The sequence below is a fragment of the Corvus hawaiiensis genome, chromosome 5, assembly GCF_020740725.1.
Source record: "Corvus hawaiiensis isolate bCorHaw1 chromosome 5, bCorHaw1.pri.cur, whole genome shotgun sequence".
Lineage (NCBI taxonomy): Eukaryota > Metazoa > Chordata > Aves > Passeriformes > Corvidae > Corvus > Corvus hawaiiensis.
In genome coordinates, this window is record NC_063217.1 from 48,961,402 (window position 1) to 48,978,756 (window position 17,355).

The 17,355-nt window shown below is 40.4% G+C and overlaps 1 protein-coding gene across 8 annotated transcripts in view; it reads left to right on the forward strand.

Moving 5' to 3' along the window:
• TMEM131L (transmembrane 131 like) overlaps nucleotides 1–17,355 on the forward strand; it is an 81,472-nt gene that overhangs the window by 25,569 nt on the left and 38,548 nt on the right. For all 8 annotated transcript variants that reach the window (XM_048303401.1, XM_048303402.1, XM_048303404.1 and 5 more), the window contains exons 4-7: nucleotides 10,087–10,158; nucleotides 11,053–11,176; nucleotides 12,239–12,355; nucleotides 14,355–14,465. In XM_048303401.1, coding sequence (XP_048159358.1) covers nucleotides 10,087–10,158; nucleotides 11,053–11,176; nucleotides 12,239–12,355; nucleotides 14,355–14,465 — 424 coding nt within the window. The remainder of the gene's footprint in view (nucleotides 1–10,086; nucleotides 10,159–11,052; nucleotides 11,177–12,238; nucleotides 12,356–14,354; nucleotides 14,466–17,355) is intronic.

Sequence of the window (17,355 nt, forward strand, 5' to 3'; positions counted from 1 at the left end):
GCTTTGAGACGTGATCTTAGTGACTTTTCCATAACTTCTTTTCAGGGAAACTGGTGTCAGGTGCACTGTCCAGATGGGGGGAAAAAATTAAAAAGCAGAAGTTCCTACTTTTTAAAGTCCTAGGTCTCAGTTTTCTTGTATTTGCTTTAGTTTCCTTTTTAGTTAGCATTCTTTTTTTTCTTTTCCCGGGGAGGGGCAAGGCACGGGAAAGAACAGTGGGTTTTTTAGTACTTAATGGATTCAGTGTAAAGGTTTCCTATGGGCTGTTGAGCTCCAGCAGGCAAATACATGCTGTCCTAGAGGCCTGTACCCTTTCATTATGAAAAGGAACTAAAAGGCTTGGATTAATGTAGAAACAGCAAAAGCCAGCTCCCATAGGAAGATTATCACTCTTAATTACTGTAGGAAGATTATCACTCTTAATTATTAAGCAGGTCAAGCTTATCAGTGACCACAGAGCTCTTTTTCATGCATTTTGCTGAACTGCTGTAACTTAAAATGGTTTGTGTCAAGATAGAAATTTTTGGCTGTGCCTGGTGTAGAAAAAGGAAATGGTTGGGTGCAATGAAATTTGACAAGAATGTAACTTCCTATTGCTGTGAGCTTTGCAGCCCCACAGTACTTCCTGTCAAGGCGTCCTGCTTTTCTTGAGGTGGGAGCCAGATTCTCAGAGCTGGAGGAAAACTAGTTTCCCTGGCATGTGAAAGTGAAACTCTTGAAGGAGGAAGGGTTGCTACTGACTTGACAGAAGTTGGCCCTTTGCTCTTCAGCTTGGGGGGAGTTTTTGAGTAAAATTGGGTGTGCTTGATGAAATGAATTTTTGTTTTAACTGTTAAAAACAGAATTGCAGTTGGGGCGTTAAAAAGGTGAGGTCTGTTTTCACTTGGATCTCTTCCTTCTTTACTGGTAATGGTTCCGTAGACACGCTGCAGGAGCAGCAGATAACTTTCATTGTTACTTTTGTGGGAATTAATTTAGTTGAGGTAGGTGTGATTGAATTTGTTTCTTCTAAAATGCCTGCCTCTTGTTCTGTTCAATTTGTAATTATGTTAGGACAGGGTTGTGCTTAAAAACTGCCCTTCCCACTAAAATTTTCTGCTGTTGTTCTGCCATTGCAAGGACAGAAATAAAGGCTTTGCTACCTAGTAAGTAAAAATAATTGTGTTCTTCTTAGGTACAAGGGAGGTGGGTTTGTGTCCTATCTTCTGACTTTCTGGAGGTTCTTTTATCCTGCCTCTTTCATGGTGCTGTGCTCTGAATTTTGACTGCTTTCAATAAAAGGCTTTGAAAACTGTAGGTAGAGAACAGTCATTTAAATTTCATGGTATTTCAGCTCAAGGCTTGCAGTAGTGCTTTGTTTTTAGCCAGAGAAGGCAGTGTGCTGACACCGTGGAAGCCTTTTCTCTAGGTACTTCTCCGTGTACCCTTTCTCTGGGATTCGTGTCATCAAAGTGTCTGAAAAAGGCTGTGAGCAGCACATCTTGCTTCAAAATGTCTCATTTTCTGTTCAGAGATGCTGGGCAGGAGTGTGGCTAGACAGCCTGATCTTTTCAGAAGTGTGGAGACTCATAGCTTCTGTTGTAGGGGTTTTGAGTTGTGAGAGTTGCGCAGCGTTCTTCAAAAAGCAGCCATTTCTGTACATGTATTAAATAGGCCAGGGTGCTTCAGGTTTGTCTGCCTTTCTTAATTCTGGTTAATTGAGTAGGCAAAAATTAACATCTCAGCAATTATTTGTGATCTTAGTGGCAGTTTTTGAAGAACAAACCTGTGTTATGCAGGCAGTTTAAATGTTCCTGGGATTTTTGAGGGTTTGGCAACTATAGAGTATGCATATTAGGCAAAAAAAATTGAATTTGGCTAAAAAATTTTGAGGTTTAAAAAGGAAAAAAAAGAGCATGAGCTGCCTTTGTGATTTTTGATTTTATTTTGCAAACTCATGGGCTAGAAGCAGTCTTCAAAGGGACATGAAATGCAGTATTTTCTTAAAACCCACAAGTCCAGGACCTGGTAAAGACAAAATGTCAAGAATACCAAGGCCAAAACTGTGTGTTTGTATTGGTCAATTGGCTCTTTTAATTTGTCTTGGGAAGAACTTATAAAAAGAAAAGAGTAAATTCTATTGTTTCTGTGATTTTAATTTTAATGGAAGATTGCTGACTACTTTGAAAAAGACAAATTGTAAAGAAGCTTAAAAAAGAGAAAGGCATGCCAAGGGTTTTATTTGAGAGCAGTTATCAGAGTTTACCTCATGAAATACTGCAGAATGAAAAGGCAATTGTTGAATTATATGAAGCCAAAAGTAAAATGAAGGTAGATGTTCTGCCTGCTAGGATATTTGGGATTTGCTGGGAGCAGTAGAGGTGCTTCAAACCAAAATATGTTTGATGTGCACTTTGAACTAGTGGGGCCTGTACGTACAGTCATCCAAAACAAATAGCATAATTACTGTCTATCCAAGATGCCTAAAAAGTACATTGTCCCCCTGGACCATCTCTAGGGAGTGTTGGTTGTTGCTTGAAATTTGGATGAGTAAAGGATTTCAAAGAAGAGGTTTTGGAAAATAATTTCAAATTAATTCAAGTCATTGTGAATTAATGACTTAATTTAATTAATATCTTAACAGATTTCAGTTATTTCAGACGTTGGGGACTGATTTTATGTGAGGGAGTAATTCCATTCTGCTCTTAAACATGCTTTATTGTGCTGCTCCTGCTACTAAACTGCAAACCACAGGCGCAGCTGGGGAAGAAAGCCTTTTCTTTTCACCAGGATGCTCACTATAGCACTTTGTCCCTCACTGATCATCATCTCCCCTAGATTTCTTCATGAGTCTTAATCTCATTTTTTATTGTGTGTGCATTTAACTTCTTTGGACGATTTTCAAGGAGACTGTTTGGGTGTGAGGGTAGAGAGAAAAGCCAGGTTTTTTTAACCTGTGTCCTTCCATTTCTATCCCCTTGAGAAATGTGGCTTTAAGTGCTATAGAGTGAGATACTCTAAGTTTGATCATGGCAATTTTGTTGTAGTTTTGTAATGAATGAAACTGAAGCACTGCTGGCTCAGGTAACTGTCGTGCAGGTGGTTTGTGTAAATGCTGTTGCAGAACTTGGTAGGAAAAGGGACCACAGGCAGTGAGAGGAGAGATGGTTGCCCAGGAAGGAGACTTGTGGCTGTGGAAGCACCAGGGCTAGAGTAATGGAGCAGAGGAGGCTGCTCAAGTTGCTGGAGGAGAGCAGTGCACGTGGGACCAAGTGGAAGTAATGGAATGGTTTGTGCTTTACACCTTGAGCTAGGCTTACCTACCTCTTTATTATACTGCCTTTGTAAATAAGTTACCAGCTCACTGAAACTTTTGTGGGCAGGTCTTAGCTATATTACGCTGCTTTGCCAGCTTCAGTATTTTAAGAAATACAAAGAAAAGAAAAGGTTGATAGACCTGTATTCCTCCTTAAATTATAACTTTGGCCATAAATTATGGGATTTGTTTTTAGAAAGACTGTTTCATGCATTTCACTGGTTTCTTTTGGTTTAGCTGCCCTTCCCTATTTTCCTGTAGCCAAACCATGCAAAATAGCAGGTATGCATGCACATGTTTTGGCGTTTCCTACTTTCCACAGTCGAGGATTCAGTCCTTGATGTACATAGTGCACTTCAGAGGAAATAAAGGCAACCATCCTTCTTCCAGAATCATAGAATGGGTCAGAAGAGACCTCAGTCTAGTTCAAATACCCCTGCCATGGCCGGGAGATTTCCACTAGACTGGATTGCTCAGAGTGCCTGTCCAACCTGGCCTTGAACACTTCTGGTGGGCAACCTGCTGCAGTGTTTCACCACCCTCACGGTCAAGAATTTCTTCCAGAAGCAGCACAGCTCTCTGGTAAAAAGCATGTAAGTGAATTCCTAATGATGGGTTACAAATCCCAAGCATTCAGAAGCAGTGAGTCAGTCCTCCCTCTCTTCCCTAAAAAAATGCAGTGCTAAAAATAAGGGAGCCTTTCGACTTCTAGGTTTCCAGTGTTCAAAATTCACATTTGTGTTCTTTCACCTGTTGGTCATTCTCTAAAAAGTAAAAGAAAATCTAGAAAGACTGAATGGTTCATGTGTTGCCACAGGTCAGTACAGGGCTTCAGGAGAAGTCCTGTAAGCCTCTGGAGCTGAGGTGGCAAGTGTGACTGCTCTTCTCCAGGTGCCAGAGCCCCACAGAGACACACCACATACAGCTTGCCCATGAGTGGTGCAGGGTTATTGCAAGTTGGACAATTTCCTGGTTTCTGAGGACTCTTTCTGCCTCTAGGAAGGAAATTAAGGTTACAAAAAAATCATAATTTAAAACAGTTTCTGTTTCTGGTTTTGGCAGAGTTGCCTCAATAGTTTTAATTTTGTATTTCCAAAAAATTTAATTATCTCTTTCAGAGCTACTCTGTGTCTTTCAGGAGCTGTACTTTTAGTGTTCCCAATACTAGTTGGTGCTTTTACTGCTTTTGGTAAAGGGGAAGTTGAGAGAAGAGAGGGACTAGGGATATGACAAACCAAACCTTTGTATTAGCTCTGCATAAGACTTTGATTCATCTGCATTTTATATTTCTATGTCAATTACCTCTTAATTACCTGTTTTCATTTGTCAAAATAATTTCTTTGCATCAGCTGTAATCAGAATGACTGAAACTATCTAGGTTTGGTTGTTTCTGTATGTGTTCCATTCTGCTTTTTCTTTATCAGCTGTAGTCTAGAGGAATGAATCTAAAATTAGTCAGTAAATGAGGGGTCTTATTTCCTTTTCTCTACTTCAGTTTGCATAAAAAATGTGCTTTCCTGTACAAAATGCATACACGCTTTCATATCTCAAAACCTCATCTTGTGGGTTCATTAACATTGCTGCACGTGTGGTACTAAGTGCCAAAATGCTCAACGTAAGTAAAATTTTACTTTTATCAATATACTGAAAAATAAAACAGTACTGCCTAAACAAATTCACACAAAAAAGACCTACTGTATGTTTAAGAATCCAATCCTTTTTGCCTGCTGCTTCCAAGAAAATCCTGCAGCCATAAAGCAAAAGACCCAACAATAAAATGCCTTTCCCCGACTTGCTTTTTCAGCATGTGCTGTGAACAAAGCGTAAAAAAAGGAAGGAAGAAGAAAGGGAACCAAGTAGCATTTGTGATTATTTTCAACTACAGATGTTGCTATCTGAATCATCAGATAATATGTATGCTAAGATAGTATGAAGTAATCAATTCAAGTGAATGAATAAAGATACAAGGGAGACTTAAAGGAGCTAATAGAAGAAAAAGCAACATGGAGATAACCTTCCTTCCAGGAAATGTCCTTCACTTTTGGTCAGACGCAGCTTATTCTGCAGTTTGAGTGTTTTATGTGTATAACCAGATGAATTACTCAGTTCTAAAGTTTCATTAAAAAAAAAAAGGCAAAACAAACAAAAACCCCCAGTGCAATCTCCAGCAATTTGTTCAGAACAGATCTGCTCTTTTGTTTGCATTTTTAGGAGAAATGTTTCTCTTGTGATTTCAACCAGTGAAGTAGGAATAAATCTCCTATGAAAAAAGATCTGTTTTTGTTGGACTTGGGGGAAATGTAAGGATTTTGCTTATTTTGAACAAATGGTTGTAATATACATTGCATAATAGGGTTTGAGACTGTACATAATGACCTGGGTGTTTACCTGTATTTACTTAATACATCACAGACTAACAGAACTGAAAGAAGGAAGGGCAAAACAATTTCAATGCTATATTTAACAGTGCTCTCAACATCCCTGTATTAGCATCTCCTTTCGTTAGTCCCACATCAACAGGACACCAAAATGTTCTTTCCTGAAGCAGGAAACAATGTGAAAGGCTGGAACTTCTCCATGTTGAAGCACCTCTGGGGCTTAGTGGAGGGAATATGGTAGCTTAACATTTTACAGCTCACGCACCTTCTAAAAAACAACAAAATCCCCTAAAAATGCTGCCTTACAGTTATGTGTTCCTCTGTTTGCACAAGTGATTAACGGTGCCTGCATTCCTCCATCCTGCTCTTCTCCCCCGGTGTCACCCTTCTTCCTTAACCAACCTTCCCTCCAGCCTGCTTTTTTCAGCTCCACATCCACCTTTCTCTCCAGTAGGCATTCCTGATGGCTGTGTGCATGCTCAGGATTTATCTTTCTGCTGGGTGTTTTCTGCAAGTGAGGGTAATGAGCTGGAGGTTTCATGGGCTCAGCCTCACCTTTCCTGCCAGAACCTGTCCCCAATCTTCCTGGTGTTCTGTGTGACCATGTGGAGCTCTCCCTCACCTCCTCAGTGTTTCGATTTTTCTTACACTTTTTTTCCTGGAAATGGATGGTTCACGGTGTCAGGGTTTTAAATACATTGTGTGGATGGATGGGAGGAGGGGCATTAAATTGTTGGGCTGGGAAGCGGTAACAGCACCATTTAAACTAGGTTTTTGATGCATACTGAGTGTTCAAAGTAATTGCCAAGAATTTCCTTTCCCTCATCTGTTTCTTTCTCCTGTTTCCCTCCGGTTCACTTGTGCTTAAAAATGTCCTCTGAAATGCTGGAATTGAATTGCTCTATCAAAATCTGTCATTCAGGAGATGTTGCTCAACTAGTCTGCCACAAAAAAAAAGAGAGATGCCATGGAGGCTGTGGTCCAGCTTTGTTAGATGGCATGCTTAATGGCATGTTAGCAGATTTTAAAAGCAATGAGAGAAGCTGGAGACCACACTTTTTCTGTTGTGAAGAGGCCTGTTCCTCCACATTTGTTGTTTCAAGACTTACATTCTTAGGCAGGTATTTGTCTTCCCCAAGCCTGTGGCATTCTCATGAAAGGATCCACGTACTTTTTTGGACACATCATCTGTGGCTAAAAGAGCAGTGTTTGGCGTAATTTGAGGTGAATCTATGGGTGAAATGATGTTCTTAGAGGAAAAAAAGTAATTTTTTTTGTTAAAAGTCACTTCAAATTTTAAATGTCTCAATAAATTACCGTGGTGTTTGTGTGTCAGATCCCTCAGAGAGATCTGAATTGTGTTTGGAGCGCGGGTGCAGATGATGGGGGCACCCAGCGCGCTGGCTAGGAGGAGAAGGCCGGAGATCTGGCTGCACCCCTGCTGATTCAAGGTGGCTTCACAAAATGCACATAGAGGGCCAGCTCCTCACCTGTGGGAGCTGTCTCGAAGCTGGATGGAAGAGCACACGGGCGGAGGTAAAGAAGGAGAAAGGGCAGTCCTCGTATGGATTCCATGGAGAATGTTTATCGCGGAGGGACCAGGCATGAAGAGCCGAAAATCTGAGGGGGTCCAGGGATTTTATAGTGAGGATCGGAAAGGCGGGGATAAGGGATACAGCCAATGAGATTAAGGGAAGGAGGCAGGGTTAAAGCTGAGGGAACCAATGGGATCAACACATGGGAGGGACTTAGGGAAGGAGCCAGTGGGGTGTTGAAGATCACAGAACTTTCTAGAACTGATGCATAATCAACTAGGGAAAATGAATATTCATAATCTACATAAAACAGGGAGGGGAAAACATCAACCAATCCTATGAGAATGTGTAGATTACAGAACTGGGGGATTATGCATTCATACCCGAACTGGGAGTGAGTGGTTGAATTTAGGTGCCTGACCCCCGTATTTGGTCTCGGCCGTGCCCTCAGGGGTCAGGGTGGCTGTAGCAACTTCCGCTGCCACACGCAGGGATGTGCAGTGGTATTCTGCCAGCTTCCAGCTGCCTTTTAGAGATAGTAACTGGAGAAGTACACTTCTGATGTAGATGGGCCTCTTTCAAAGTAGTGATGCACTTCGAAGTGCATCCTAGTTGTTCGAGTGTCATGAGCAGAATGTTCTCTTGCCCACTGCCATTATTCCAATCTGTCACCTTTTCCCTTGAGGGGAAAAAAAAACCAACCAAAAACAGTGGTAGTTCTCTATCCACTAGTTCTGTTGTTGAAGAAACTCAGCTCTCAAGTTATGTTTTGGTACTGCTTTGGGGCCACTGATAAGTGGTGCAGACACCCTGGAGCTGGACAGTGGGCTGGGTGATGGGCACGGTGCCATAGGAATGTGGCTGTTATGCTTTTGGGGCCAGGCTGGAGCTTGAAGCAATTTGGCAGCTTTAGTGGGGTGCAAAGCAGAAGCTGGATGTCTTGTAATCATGGGACCATTCTGGTCAAGCAGTGTACAGGGATGCTCCAAAGTTATCTCCATGCTCAGGAGCCAGCTCAGAGCCTGCAGAGGTTGTTAACTGAGTCTTGGCTTCAGCCACCCAAGGTCCAGGCTGCCTTCTCCAGAAGGAATAAATGGCATCCCTGGGATACCCCTGCTGCTACTCTCATAGGGCTTTTCACATTTTTTGACAAGTAGAGGGTTGAGTAAAGAGCAAGACAGTGCATTTTTAAGAGCCAGTGCTGCAGCATGGCCTTGTTCACCTAGACCAAATGAAATGCAGTCTCCTGCATCCACAGCTGGATTTGCACCCAGCCGGTGCATTTGGTACCTACTGCAAAGAGCAAGAGTTGAGAGGAAGAGAGCTGATGCTGCTAGAGTTCCTCAGAAGGAGGGTTAGTAAGTCTTGGAGAGCTACTGCCAATATCATGAATTGGCAAAGAGAGGCACTCAACTTCTTGCTGTTCTCAGCACAGATTTTTCTGGTGAGAAAAGGTATTTCAGCAGTACCTGTAAGATGCTAGAAACTTAAGCAGTGGTGGGGTTCAAGGTCATACTGTAGTGCATAAACCACTGGCTTAACTTTTATTCTGCTCTTCATGTGTATGCATACAGTAAAAGGATCTGAGGCCCTTTAAGAAACGCGTCTTCCCCAAATGTCTGTGGCTTTTACTATAGTAGTAATTTTAATTTGTATGTGTTTACAACAGTACTCAGACTTACCTTCTGGGTACGTCCCTGAGGCTGATTTTTGGAAGGGGAAGAAGGTGCTGGTTGCTGCAGTGTTTCTAGGAATGGAGCAAGAGCTGGCTGCTGCAGAGACAAGGTGGTTGGAAGGAGACTATCACTAGCAGCTCCTCAGGAATGCTACCTGGATATTCCGCCTGCTATAGTAGTGAGGGAGTTTTCTCCTTTCTGTGACTCTATGTTTTCATAAAAGTTGTGGGTTTTCATAATAATAAACATCATTTTTCCTGACTGGTACTAAATTATGGTGTCTGTTGCTTTAGAATATAACAACAGGATCATGTACACACTAAGAGATATTAAAGGTGTAATGTTACAGAACTGCATTTTCAAATTGGGAACCAATTGACTGTACTACAACAACTTATGCAAAGCAGCTGGATAACCAATGAGACCACAGTCCATCTTTCCCTTCTTGGACTCCTCCTTGCTAGGATGCTTATTAGCATCATCCAGTAAAGATATGAAACTGATTCTGGCTATTCAACATGCAGACTGCTTCTCGGGAAGCTTTTGACTGAGTAGCACTAGGTATGCAGATAAAATGAAGAGGTGCTGGGCTTCTTTTATACCACTGTCATTGGGACTTGCAGAGGACAAGTTTTAATTGAGAAAATGGTGAGGATATCCTGGAATTTCTATGTTACAGGGTATTGAGTAATGTTGAAATAAGCTAAAAACGTGCTAGAACTGATGGAAACTTCATTGTGAATTTTTGTAGGGCAAAGGAAAGATGATGAGGTATGTGCTTCATAGTATTTCTTACTCTCTTTTGCACAGAAGAAATTAGTTGGCTTTTGCATTAAAACCACAGCTATACAGGCACTTCTTTTGATGTCGGCTTTTGCCCAAGCTGCTATTTACTCTTCTACCTCTGCATCTCTCAGGTGTGCTCATACCAGTGCTTGTATAGATGTTGGATTGGTGAGACTGGAGATCTGCTCCATGCTGACATAGTTTTCATTCCTCAGGATTCTTTCCAGTTGTTTTCCCTCTGTAGTTTACTGCACAGCCCCATAAACAGTTGTGTCAGCATGACTGGGGAGACCTTTGCAAGGAAGGGAGGCTCAGAATATAAAGAGTTAAGAGCCTGTAATGTATCTTCCTTCCCTGCAGATTGTAGCATCATGCCCACTAAATATTAATTGTGGCTTCTTTTCCCTTCTTTTCAGCTTCTCAGCAAAGATGCCTCCAAATGGGAAGGCCTTACATTTTCACCCATCAGTTCTGCATTTTGGAATGCAGTGAGTATCTTACGTTATTGTTATTTTGGTTAATAATGAAGTGTGGAGGAACAGCTATAGTGGGCTCCATTTGGGTAAGAAGCATTAGCTGTGACCATGCTGTCCTCTGAAAAATAGAGAACTAGTAAATAATTGCCACAGAGCTGGAAGTGCATTTCTTGCCTTGCAGTGTTATGTAAAAATCAACATAGTTCTGAGAAGGAGGAAAAGCTAATAGGGGATATAATGTATTCTGGGTGTATATTTCAGGTGATTCTGCATGAATGTCAAATAATTGCTTCATGCTGGTTGTTCGTTTTTTGAAAGATTGCCTTTCTAGCGGGGGAATAGCTTGTTTCCTTTAAATTCTAAAAACAAAATCCAGAGAGTCCCAAGCAAAACATACTGGTAGAATAAATGAGATTTTTCTTAGTACTCTTTCAAGAAAACTTTAAAAATTGTTCTTAAGTGATAATCAGCCTTTGACCTACCAGTAATCAGAAAGAAACTCAGTCCCCTTGTGAGTTAAAGGAGTATTTCAGAGGGTGTACTGGAGGAATGCCTAAGCTGTTGGGGTTTAGGATGTACTAACTAAAGCAAAAGCCTTAAGAGAATTATGGCTTTAGCTGACGAAACAATCAGTTGTTTAAACCTTTTTATTCAAAACTTTGTGCTTTGTAAGGGTTATTTTTTCTTTTGACTCCTAGTTACTCCAATGAGTTTTGGCTAAGTGTAGCCCACATCCCAGTGTTACGGGAAAGACAAAATTTGTTTGACATGTTTCCAAAGATTAATTACAACTAAATAATTGTTGCAGATCAACATTTTTTAAACCTATATGTGTTGCTTCTTTCATGCATTGCCTGTGTTTATAAAGTGAATAATTTATTTAACTTTATTTTCCCCCTGCTTTAGGTTACTGGGTTTACCCAGAGCTAAAATGCTACATGCCTACAACCCTAGTAGAGATAGAGATGTTGTAGTCAATTCAGTGTTTACAGCTACTAGACAGTTTCATGTGTCTCCTGCTCATAGCCGGGTGAGTGCTGATGTGCTTTTGGAAACTATGTAATGGCCGAGTGCCAAGCCTTCGTGCTTCCTTTGGCATAAGCTCTTCATTCTGTGTTTTTGTGCTTTTTTGTAGGACCTCCAACTCTTTTTCTGTTTTGCTAGTGGCTTTTTTGTTCACTTCTACTTAGACTTGTTTGGGAGAGGACATCCAAAACCTGCAGTAGGAAATGTGTTTGACAGTAACAGAAGAAGAGAAGAATTTTTCAATGTTAGAGGCTGTTTAAATCTCATTCTGCTCTAAAGCAGCATTATGCAGTAATCCACAGGCATGTGGGTGTTTTACAGCCACGAATTTTCAGTCTTTTGAGTGGCCTTGCATATTTGTCAGAAAAACCTGCAGTGAAATGTTTTATGTATTTTGTATTGCAGTTATGGGCATAATTGCCTTTATGATCTAAGACCATTATTTTAACTCTGATTTTTTTTTTAACAATGTATAACAATATAATGCATGTTAAGAATGAATTGCTGTGATCTCAGTTGGATGAAGCTCAGTTTTTATCCTCCACTGATGTGCAAAGGGGTTTTATTATGTTTTCATCTGATTTTTGCTTTTACTGTAGCTGGATGGGCATAACTGTGCAGACATAAACATCATTGTTCCTCCAGCCAGACTATCTGGTTACTAACAATGTTGCCTAAGTTCAGCTTTGATTTGCTTGTGTATCACAGAGGTATTGATTCACTTTGCTATAGCCATCTGCCTCTGTGTGGGGGAAGTGTTTTTGGGCATGCAGAGGCTGGCAGTGCTGCATGGTTAAGATCTTATGCAAAAAGAAGCCTTGACTGATGAGGCCCCATGCTAGCTGAGAAACTCCAGCCATAACTTGGCAAGCTGCTGTGTGATTTTGGTTCTTGTCTGTAGTAAGAGTTGAGAGTGCACAGATGAAACTTCTCAGCGCTGAGGTTCTGCTTAGTGGGATCTACAGACATGGATGTACATGTGGAAGTGTCCTCTGGGCCCTGTGACTGAATGGTGAGTGTGTGCTCACTGGCACCAAGCAAGCAAGCTTCTTTGTGGTCTCTGCAGGTGATTCCAGCAATGGGAAAGATGTCTTTCAGAGTACTCTTCCTGCCAACGGAAGAAGGCAGTATTGAAAGCTCATTATTTATAAATACCTCATCTCATGGAGTACTTTCATATCAGGTAACTACTCTTGTTTTTCATATCAGGGAACTGCTCTTATTTTTAGCTTGGGTTTTGGATTTACTTGCGTTTTAAAAAGTGATTTCCATAATTTTAGGGACTTTTAAAGTTCATTGAATTCCTGGTGCAGATCAGGTGGGGTAGTGTTAACAATTCATCCCTTTTACCAGATCGTTCTAGTGTCATGATCACATACATGTATATCGTTAAAATTACTGCTCTTAGTGGTAGTAAAACCAAGTTCATTTGTATGTGTGTACTTAAAAGATCACGATCTGATCGTTTCATATATTAGTGCAGTCTAGACTGCACTGTGCTGGAATGCATTTATTGGGAAAAACCCATTAGGAAGTATTTTAGGTGGCTTTCAGCTGCTCTGCAGGATTTTATGTAAACACATTGGGGATGTAGCACAGGGTCAGAGGTTTAGGCCTTTAAAGCATGAAAGTCAAAATAATGGTTGTGCATTAAGGCTGTCTGTTTTCTGACTAACTGGTGAATTCAAGCAGGTCTAGCTTTTTAAAAATTTTATAAGGAACACTAGGTACTCCAAATTCTTGTTAATTTGGCAAAGAAAAATCTTAACCCTGAATTTAGTGATTTAAAAAGAGTGTCAGCTTTAATCAATCATCAAACTATTTAATTCCTGTACTTTGTTACTGTGCTGGAAAACAAAGCTCCTTACATAGAAGCTTAGGTAAGTTCAGTTGAAATACACGGGGTTTTAATACAAATGTTGCATTTATCTAGTATTTATTAGCAGTAATGCCACATTTGGCAGTAACATTTCATCAAGGATGAGGAAAAAGTGCATTATAGGGTGGTTGACCTTTTCTTTTTGACATCTCTCCCCTCCCTGTGCTCACTCCTGACCCCTTCATTTATTGCCCAGTCAGCTCAGCCTTTTATCAACAAGTTGCAGGGAAGCAGTTGTCAGTTTCACCTCAAAATTGGTTTGTTTCCTGTTGGACTGCTGCAAAAGTCAGTAGCAGACTGGTTTTCATGTACATTTTCACCAGCCACCTGAGACAGAGGAAGTAGCTGCCCATGTTTTCAGCTCGCATTAGGATTAAGAGTTTCAAAAGGAGGCATGACTTGAGTGTTTGTTGCACAGTTACAGTGCTCTTGAGAGCCCCAAAGCCTTGAAGCTTTTGATGTTTCTAATGCATTTATGCAAGAGTGTGTACAGAAGAATCACCCAAATGGAGACGAGGTACCATTATAGTAAAATGTACTTTATAAATACCTGCATTAAAAGCAAATGGCATATTCCCTTTGTTCTGGTATTTTCTATCTGTAGTCAAAGATCTTCAGTGAACGTAGAATGCATTTTATTATCCTCTTAATTAAAAAGATGTGGATTTTTCCTATTAAAAAATAATAAATCTTTGCATACAAGTGAAAAGCCCCAGGTAATTTTTCTTAGCCTCTAATGATCCCCTGCCTCCTTGATACCTCCTGGCTCCACAACCCCCAGTTATTGTCATAAACTCATCTTGGTGGAGCAAAATATAAATGCAGTAGAACCATCCAAATTACAAATCTTATAGTGTTCTGAAAATTGCAGTCTTTAAAAACCAAAATAATGAGAAAATATTTTACTCAGTTTTTAAGGCAAAGCCATTGAATTCAGTATTCAATGGGACTAGTAACAAAGTTTTCTCAGAAATTACTGCACTCCCAAATGGTGATACGTGTATTGTAATTGCCTGAAGAATAGTAGGAGAATTTAGATACTTTCTTTTTAAGATCACCTGATGCTCTGCTGGTGAGTGCTTTGTTTTGTTTTTGTAATGGTGCCTGAATGAGTGACGATTCTAAAGTGCTATTTATGTGTATGATTACTTTCTACATTGCAACTTTATTGTCCTTCAAAAGAATCTAACGTGAAAAACTGATCTGTTTCTTGGGAAGATTGTTGTTATTAGCAAAATAGTTTTGGAATTTGCTGGTATAAATTCTAGGTGTTGATGTAATGACCTTGTTTTTTTAATACCAGGTTTTTGGAACAGGAACTCTGATGTCTTCTCCAGAAGAACCTAAAGTGGAGCTAGCAAATGCCTACTTACTGCTTCCACACATTCAAAACATCCAGGCATCACACACACTGGTACAGTATACATTTCAAGGGGGATGAAACCTAAATCTGCTTAACCACAAAAGATTTTTGACCTCAGGTTGTTGGGATGCAAGCAAGGAACATTAGCAAAAAATCCAAGTACCAGTGACTGCAGGAGAAAGATTGCAAGATACAGGGTTACTGTGATCAGCTGCTTTTATGAGACAGTCTTTGGCATTTAAACTATTCACACTTGTTCTTGTTTGTGCTCCTGTGGTGGGGTGCCCTTTAAATTGTGCTGGCAAAACTATTTGTGTGGCCCTGCTCTGACTGAACTGGGGAATTGGTCTGTCCTTAACAAAAAAATAAACTTCATACCATAAAATTGAGAAGGGCAGGAAGTTGTATTGGTTTGTTCTGTTTTTTACTTCTGGCCAGTTCCCCATGTGAGTTCACAGCAGGGCTGCACCAACAGTTTGCCGTAGTTAAACAGCATGGCGTGCTGCATGGATGAGAATGGGAGCTGGGAATCAGGCTGCAGCAATCCCTCCTGCCCCTATCAGTGCTGAAGATACCAGCTTTGCTTACCTCATCTTGACAAGGAGCTCTGGAGAACAAAGCAAGCTGAATTTATGAGGCATAAATACTTGAGTTGAAAGAAGCTTTAATGATTTCTGTCATTTGGTTGCACTTGCAGGTATTTTCGTAGTCTTCCAGTCCATACAGAGCCTTTCAAGTGAATAACTAATTTGAAAAATTGATCGTTCAGATTTTCTGTTGTATTATACACAGACACTGTTTTTCTAAAAACATACTTAGAATATCTTAGCATGTAACAGAATTTAATACTTCATCTAAATGTAAGCTGTGTTCATTGCCTTTGTGATGCCTTCTGTTCTACCTGAGAAAAATTGCCAGCACATGTTGTATTTTTCAGTCTGCTATGTATATGTTAGGTCAATCTTACCTCTATGCAAGGATAGTGCACAATTTCCTTCTCTCCCTTTCTTTTCTTCCATGCCAGTCTCTTCCTTGTAGTCACATCGTTGTGTTTGCTTGTGGATGTACAAAGAAAGAGTCTTGGAAAGGAAGCAAAAATCTTAAGGTTTTGTAATTTGGGGTGCTAGAGGTAGAACTGAGAAGGGGTTTTTTATGCTGTTTATATGTGCATCTTCACATAGCTTCACATAGCTTCATGGGTTGTTGTCAGGTAGTGTCTGAAAGTTGTATACATGCTTTTTCACAGTTCAGTCTGAATTCCTGAGTAGCGAAGCTTTGGGGAACATCTGACATTTTCCTTACTGTAGAGTGACAAACATTATCCTATGCTTTATCTGCATGGAGTACAAGTTTGAGGTCGTGTTTAGCAGTGCAGCATGGTACCACCTGGCACTGGCCTCATTGTAGGACATGAGATGGGAGAGAGTGTTGACTCAGTTCTCCAATCTCTGGGTGTAATTTTTCTGTGCTGTGCTGTAATTGAGGAAACACTCTTCACTGCATGTTATCATTTTGGGCAGAAATGCTGCAGCAGTCGGATGGGCTCCTCAGCTGTTGAAGATGAAAGACAAGATCTAAATACTGGAGAGGAGTTTACGGTTTGAGTTCGGGTTCCTTTTAGAAGAATGTTTCTCTACAGCTAGCTGTTCTCTCCAGAAGTGCCTTCTTTAATTCACCTTCCTTATATTCTGATGCAGATCCCTTAAAAAAATGGTATCATTCTGCTTTGTCCAGTTTCTATTTTAAGTTCAGAAAAGGTAGAAGGAAGAGAGGTTGGTGAGGTCTGAGTGAGTAAATACACATGGGCGAACTGGAGGATACATAACTATTACACATAGAATGGAGGCTTGTAGTGAAAAAGCATTTAAAACAAACCAGTCATACTCACTTAGCTGTGCACATTTCTTTTCCCCTGTTTATTTTTAGCTGACAAAAAATACCAGGGTAAATTCAGGGTAGCATAAGCCTCTTTTGCACATCCCTTTTCACCTCGGGATGATTGAGTTCTAACCTTGGGTGATAGTGTCTAGTTTGATACACTGAAGGTGTCCTTACCTCTGAAGTCCCCTGATAACTGCTTGGAAACCTCAGACAGAGAGCTGCATGCTGTGTGTCTGTTTTTTTGCCTAAGTTGTCCCCTATTTTAAAGGTGGTTGTGTTTAAATTGTTCACTAATACTGACATCCTTGGTCAACAAGGCCAGAAAAGTTTTGACATCATTAGTCCCATCATGTGCTAGGTAAAGTGACTTCCCAGAATTGCTGGAGGCCTTGTTACCCCTAATACAAGCTACTTTGATGATTGGAAACCTACACCTGACTTCTAATTTAAGTCGCTTTGTGGCCAGTTTATATATTAAGATGCACATTTAATTTATGTAACTCTTCCTGCTTCTGACACTTAGAAACATTTGTAGCTGGCATCAGAACTTTCAGCTTTCACTTTGCCAAGCTGAACAATCCATGCTCTGCAGTATCTTTAGTAATGGGCTGTCCCTTTTGCCACCGAATTGACCACCCCTTTTATAGCTTCTTCAATTTGTAAAAACTTGTTTTGAAGGTCAAGGCCAGAACTGTAAATAGGGATATGGGTAAAATTGTGCCACTGTAGGGTTATTTGTGTTGGAAATGTAACATAAACCTGGGGATTATAGATGGAAATTTACCTCTACAGTACTGTTTCCATTGGAAATGCAATATGCAACAGGTTTATATTTGAATTTTTTGTGGAAAATGAACATCTATGGATTTCGTGCATTGTTTTTATCTTTTAGTGGGCAAAGCACAAAGGCCTTTTTTTTTCTCCTTCATTCCCCCACATTTTTAAGCAGAAACTCTTGTGCTTAATAAGAAAGCAGAAAGAAAAGGCAAACGTGCCTTTTTTACTGTTGAATTTCTCCATCTTTCTGTTGCCCTTTTCAAAGTTTCAGCATTTGAAGGGT